A 6,576-nucleotide genomic window follows, 5' to 3' on the forward strand; every position below is an offset into this window, starting at 1 on the left:
TTGGGAGATTGGGATTGATGTATATACACCATTGATACTATGTATAAAATAGATAACTAATGAGACCCTACTATATAGCACAGGGAACTCTACTCAGTGCTCCGTGATGACCTAAATGAGAAAGGAATCCAAAAAAGAGAAGAGATATATATACACATATAGCTGATTCACTTTGCTGTACAGAAGAAACTAATACAATATTGTAAAGCAACTATACTGCAATAAAAATTAATTAAAAAATATTTTTACTCTTGTGTCAGTGAGACAGCCTGGGTTTCTGTTCTTGTGTCTGCAGGTCAGCTGGAGGCTCTGCTCTGCACTGGTCTTCCTGGATCGCCTTGAGGACTGGGAAAGCTCTGCTCAGTGTGTTTTTTATTCTCTGCTGGGGGCCAGTGGGCTAGCTGGGCATGTCCTTCTCATGGCAAAGAGAAAAACACAAGAGAAAAAACCCAATATCTGAGCTTCTTTTCAGGTCTATGTCATGCCTCCCAATATCTTGTTGGCCAAAGCAAGTTGGATGGCTGAACCCCAAATCCCAGATGAAGGGCAAAGTTATGTGGCCAAGGATTCAGGGATGGGTGAACTGGGGCCATTAATCACCACTGTGATCCATCAGACTCCTCACATCGCCCTTATCTCCATTCATTGCTCCCTCTTTGATGCTTCCATACATCTCTCCTGGCTTTGATCATAATCTGTGTTCCTGTTATTAAATTCGTGAAGGCTATAATAGCCAGGACATGGAAGCAACCTAGATGTCCATCAGCAGATGAATGGATAAGAAAGCTGTGGTACATGTACACAATGGAGTATTACTCAGCCATTAAAAAGAATACATTTGAATCAGTTCTAATGAGGTGGATGAAACTGGAGCCTATTATACAGAGTGAAGTAAGCCAGAAAGAAAAACACCAATACAGTATACCAACGCATATATATGGACTTTAGAAAGATGGTAACAACAACCCTGTATGCGAGACAGCAAAAGAGACACAGATGTATAGAACAGTCTTTTGGACTCTGTGGGAGAGGGAGGGGGGTATGATTTGGGAGAATGGCATTAAAACATGTATAATATCATATGAGAAATGAATCGCCAGTCCAGGTTCGATGCAGGATACAGGAAGCTTGGGGCTGGTGCACTGGGATGACCCAGAGGGATGGTATGGGGAGGGAGATGGGAGGGGGGTTCAGGATGGGGATGCACGTGGAGGATGCATGTTGATGTATGGCAAAACCAATACAATAAAAAAAATAAATAAAATTAAAAAAAAGAAATTAAAAAAACCATCATAGGAAAAAAAAAAATACGTGAAGGCAAGTGCTGTCTGTTGTCCTCCTGCCCAGTACATAATCATAACAGAGAATGCAGAGAGCATAGAGAGCAAAGAAAAGAAGAGAGTAAAAACACAAGCAACTGAAAAGAGAGAACGGGGCAGACACATAAGAGACATGAAAAGGATGAGCGAGGGAAACATCCTTGGTTTAGAGTGAGAGAAACTGCTTGCTGATAAACAGCTTCTTAAAATACTGATCCGTTCCTCATATTCTAAAGCAGTCATTTTCACATTTAGAAAAAGTCTTCATGTTTTTATTTTTCAAGTCTAATAGTTGCATTTTCCCTGTGGCTGCCCTTGCATGAAAGAAGACTTGGATTATAGAAATTGTTTTGGTCCCTTAGAAGAAGTAATCAGTTTGCCATTTATGATCAGAGACTCTTTCACAACTAAGATCTCTCCAGTTGTTTTACCTTTGAAATGAAGGTGGCCTTACATTATGATGCAAAAAGCCTGCACTGGAAGAGAGGCTGGAGAGGCAGACTCAGTTCTTTTCTTGAAATGCAATTGTTTATTTTTTCTGGGTGACGTGGTTCCTAGCACTACCTAGTATTGGCATAAATGAAGGGTTAGTAATATCGATGCTAGGAGGGCGAAAGTCACTCAGTGGTCAAGGACTGTATCTCTATCCATGGAATTCTCCCGGCAAGAATACTGGAGTGGGTAGACATTCCCTTCTCCAGGCAATCTTTCTGACCCAGGAATCAAATCTGGGTCTCCTGCATTGCATGCAAATTCTTTACCATCTGAGCCATCAGGGAAAACCCATGCTAGGAGGGTGGGCTAGATTGATTCTGAAATGGTCAGAAGTCATTTCAGGACAAAGTCAGGGAATACAGTGGGTAAGGAGAAGCAGTTCAAAGTCCTTCTGAGGGGTGACTGCAAACCCATGAAGCTGAAGCAGCCTCCCTGGGTACCATCTCTTTCAAGGGAACTGCTTGGAAGTGAGTCAATTTGCATAGGCTTGTTTGCTTATGGTGTTAAAAACTGTTCTTTGTAGTTCATGTGAAAAGGATGCAGGGAGAATTCTTTGGTGGATTTTTGAACTCAGTGGCTTTTCTTGGTTGGGGATGGGGGAAGGTTTCATACTCTTATCTCCTGGTCAATATCATCTTTTAGGGCTTCCTGAAGTAAAACAAGAAACCTGATCTAGGTGGGGGGTGGGATGGGAATGGGGCCCAGGGACCGATAGGCCTACTGACTGAGGCTACTTATGTGGCCCCCATCCCCCTCTCTTGCCTGTCTTACTGGGGGTCTGGAAGTAGATCAGGCATCATCCAGCCCAGCACCTGACACATAGAAGATGGTCAATAACTATTTATTAACTTGAATTGAGTGATGGTTTGTGGTGTGGTTGAAAGAGCCTGAGACTGAGTTAGGAGAACTGGGGCTAAAATTGGCTGGTGGAGCCAACCAGGAGAAGCCTCCTCTCTTCTCTGAGCCTCATTTTTCCTACATGCATAGTGGGGGTTTCTCCCTGGGCGTTCATGAGACCTGAAAGCACTTTTGACACTGGTTATGGTCATCCTGGAGAAGGAACTGATCATGCTGGGGCAGAGATGGAATGCCTTGGTCAGAGACCAAGGTCAGAAGCTGGGCTGTGCTACAATGTGGGTGGTGGGGACAACTCGTCCAGGGATGGGGCCTCTTTGGGGGGCTGAACAGGATGACCAGGTCAAGGCTGGTGGCCCAGAAAAAGCATCGATGATCCCTTGAGCCCCATAGGGCCCCTCTCCCCTTATGCTGAAGAAAAGAGACGAGAGGCCAGACGAGATGACAGCAGAGCACGTGTATATCTCTGTGCCAGGTTCTCAAGACTCTGGCAGAACTCAGGTGAGGTCCCTGATGGCCAGCAGATGACATACCTTATGTCATAGGCTGAGGTGTGGACTGGGTGATGAGCATCACCACCAGTATTTTTCTGAAACTTCAGAGACGAGTGAGGGGGAAGCAGGTTGTGGGGCTATTGATAGAGGAGCAAGGATATGGCATCAACCTGGGCCTTGGGGTTGGGAGGACTGTGGGTCAGGTGGACATGAAGGTGGTCTCATGTCACCACAGGGCCAAGTGACGGGGCGCTGGAGGGCCAAGCCAGGAAGCCTGAAGGTTACCACTGACTCTGTGTGACCCGGGCAGGTCCCTTAAACACTCTGGGCCTCAGTTTCCCAGTTTATCAAAGTAAGGGTTTGGAATGGATCAGGGGCCCCTCAGGGCCGTGAGGAAGATGCACTGGGGAGGCTGAGAAGATGGGTTCCCTAGAGGGTCCCTCTGACCCTTACTCCTGCTTTCTCCCCTTCATTTTAGATAGTATGTTTCTGGGTAAGATTTCATTGAAAATAAAAAAGAGTTGTGGTTTACGGTTTGGTTTTCTAAAGCCAGTGGTCCAAAGACCTTTAAGTTTTCTTTTAGATATAAAATGGCATAGGATAGCAGTTCTAGGATCAGGTGGTGGCCGACTCATTAGTGGGAACTGGAAGGGCCCGTGGATAATCCAGCCCTAGGACTGCTGTAGCCTGCAAGTTCTTTCACTGAGGCCACCGAACTCGGGATCTGGGTTCTATGGGACCCAGTTAAAATGCACCTGAAGGGCTTGAGCAGCAGAAGTGCTTGCTCTGACTCTGCTATGGACTAACTCACCGTCTTTGAGCCTCCATTTCCTCATCTGTAAAGTAGCTATAAGAATACCCATGCTTGGACTTCCCTGGTGGTCCTGTGGTTAAGAATCCTCCTGCCAATGCAGGGGACACAGGTTCGATCCCTGGTCCAGAAAGATCCCACATGTCAATGATCAACTAAGCCTGTGTGACACAACTACTAAGCCCACGCTCTAGAGCCTGTGCTCCGCAGCAAGAGAAGCCACTGCAGTGAGAAGCCAGAGCTCTGCAGTGAAGCAGAGCCCCTGCTTACCACAACTAGAGAAAGCCGGCATGCAGCAACGAAGACCCAGCACAGCCAAAGCAAGGGAAGAAAATGCAAAACCCCTAGAATTAAAAAAAATATGTGTAGTGCTGACATATGAAAAAAACTAAAAAAAAAAATACCTCTTCCATCTGCACCAATGCCTACCCTGTCCCTTGTCTGTCTTGCTTAAGTTAATTTATCTATTTACACTGCATGCCTACTGCCTTCTCCTACTACAGAATGCCAGGGGGAGCTGAACAGGCAGGATCATAGCAAACAAGTACAAGAACAAAGGGTAAGAAAAATGGACAGCTTCTAAGTGCTCATAAACATAAAAAATACACTCATTTATTCATCTCAGATGCCCAGAGTACTTCCTCCGTGCCAAACTGGGTTCACTGGGTGAGGTCAGTCCTTGACACACGGGTCTGTGAATTTTAGCCTCTGTCCCAGACAGATAAGAAGTCAGTTTTTTGAGAAAACATGGTGATGTGATGGAAAACACAGTCCCAATCCCCACCCCCACCCACCCCCCCAAGCAAGATCTGGGTAGCACAGCCTTCCATATAGCTTTAAGCCCAAATACAACAAAAAAATGGTAGAATGCACCCTCTAAATGCCTGGAAGTGACTCTTAGAAGAGGGCTTGGTATTGCTGAAAGGGCCTAGGTTTTGACACCTAAAAATGGTGTAAACTTGGTAAAGTCAAATCTTCTACTCTGAGCCCCAGTTTCTTCATCTGTGAAACTGGGTCATAAAAATCTGCTTCACTGGTTGTTGTGGCATAATGTCAGGTCAGGTGAGGACCTGCACTACAGTAGCACTCAGAAAGGGATCGCCATTATTATGGTTTTGGAAAAAGCACAGAGCTGATAATGGCAGTCACGAGTGTCACCGTGGGCGATGCAATCCACCCTTGGTGGGGTCCAGGCCTCAGGAGTCAGCCCCTGAGATCCTTCGCTGAGTGAAAAGGGCTCTGAGTGCCCCCTGCACATCACGGTTCCGGAGGCTATAGATGACCGGGTTCAGCATGGGCGTGACCACGGTGTACATGACGGTGGCCACACGGCCCCGCTCGGCCTCATACCGGGACGTGGGCTGGAAGTAGACTGCAATGACTGTCCCGTAGAAGAGGCCCACCACGGCCAGGTGGGAGCCACAGGTGGACACAGCCCGGAGCCTCCCCGCGGCTGACGGCAGCCGGAGCACCGCAGCTGCAATGGCCCCGTAGGAGGCGAGGATGAGCAGAAAGGGAGTGACCACCACTGCGGCGCCCTCGGTGAAGATGAGCAGCTGGATGTGCCGGGTGTCAGAGCAGGAGAGCCTTAAGAGAGGCTGGTGGTCACAGAAGAAGTGGGGCACTTGGTGGGAGGCACAGAAGGACAGGCGGGCCATAAGCAGGATATGCAGGAGGGAGTGGACGTGGGACACGAGCCATGCTGTCCCCACCAGGGCTGTGCACATGGCCCGGGACATCCTTGTGGCATAGTGGAGGGGGTGCCGGATGGCTACGTAGCGGTCATAGGCCATGGCAGCCAGGAGGCAGCTGTCAGTTACACCCAGGGCAAAGAAGAAGTACATCTGGGTCAGACAGCCAGCCAGGGAGATGGAGCGGTTGTGGGCCAGCAGGTTGGCCAGCATCTTAGGTACCGTAACGGAGGTAAAGCAGAGGTCAGCAAAGGACAGGTGGGCCAGCAGGAAGTACATGGGAGTGTAAAGGGCTGGACTGGCTCGGATGGCGGCCACGATGAGTCCATTACCCAGGATGCCCGCCACATAGAGGACCAAGAAGAGCATGAAAAGAGGTCGCTGCTGGCTGGGATTTGTTGTTAGTCCCAGTAGGATGAATGGGCTTCCTTCTGAAGACTCATTGGCAGCATCCATGGCTAGGCTGCTTCTTCACCTGGAACCCCAGGGGCTTCATTCCATTGCTGAGTCATCTCCTCAGTGTCAAAGGTAAAGGGTGAAGGGCCATTGAGTTGCTCAAGGCTTTCTGGCCACGAGGGAAGTCATGACAGCCCTGTGGCTACACACAGATGTGACTGTGAGCAATTTCCCTCCTCTCCAGGTCTTAGGTTCTCTATCTGTAGAGTAAGGGAGCTGAATCAGGTGAACTTGAAAACTGCTTCCAACTTGAATACATTGTGATTTGCAGCAAAAACAGAACAAAAATATTGCCCAGGATGTGGACCAAAGAAGGAAGAAACACAAAAGGAAAGATGAGAGAGAGGATCAAAATCAGGGAGAGATTTGACCAATGGGTATTTATTTGGGGGAAAGTCAGAGTGGACAAGAAAACCAAGATGGAAGTGAGGAACTCATCTAAGAAATAAAATTCC

At 47.8% G+C, this 6,576-nt stretch overlaps 1 protein-coding gene across 2 annotated transcripts; it reads right to left on the reverse strand.

Moving 5' to 3' along the window:
- Positions 1 to 300: 300 nt before the first annotated feature.
- OR1K1 (olfactory receptor family 1 subfamily K member 1) lies at positions 301 to 6,121 on the reverse strand. 2 transcript variants are annotated; one of them, XM_070380109.1, is made up of 2 exons: positions 5,213 to 6,121; positions 301 to 464 (listed from the first exon to the last, which is right to left on the reverse strand). In XM_070380109.1, exons 1-2 carry the CDS (start codon positions 6,119 to 6,121, stop codon positions 417 to 419), a joined length of 957 nt encoding a protein of 318 aa, XP_070236210.1. In that variant the 3' UTR covers positions 301 to 416. The 2 variants fall into 2 exon arrangements, with proteins under 2 accessions (XP_070236210.1, XP_005911317.1); XM_005911255.2 differs by lacking the exon at positions 301 to 464 and having other exon boundaries at positions 5,171 to 6,121.
- Positions 6,122 to 6,576: the final 455 nt, after the last annotated feature.

The sequence above is a fragment of the Bos mutus genome, chromosome 11, assembly GCF_027580195.1.
Source record: "Bos mutus isolate GX-2022 chromosome 11, NWIPB_WYAK_1.1, whole genome shotgun sequence".
Lineage (NCBI taxonomy): Eukaryota > Metazoa > Chordata > Mammalia > Artiodactyla > Bovidae > Bos > Bos mutus.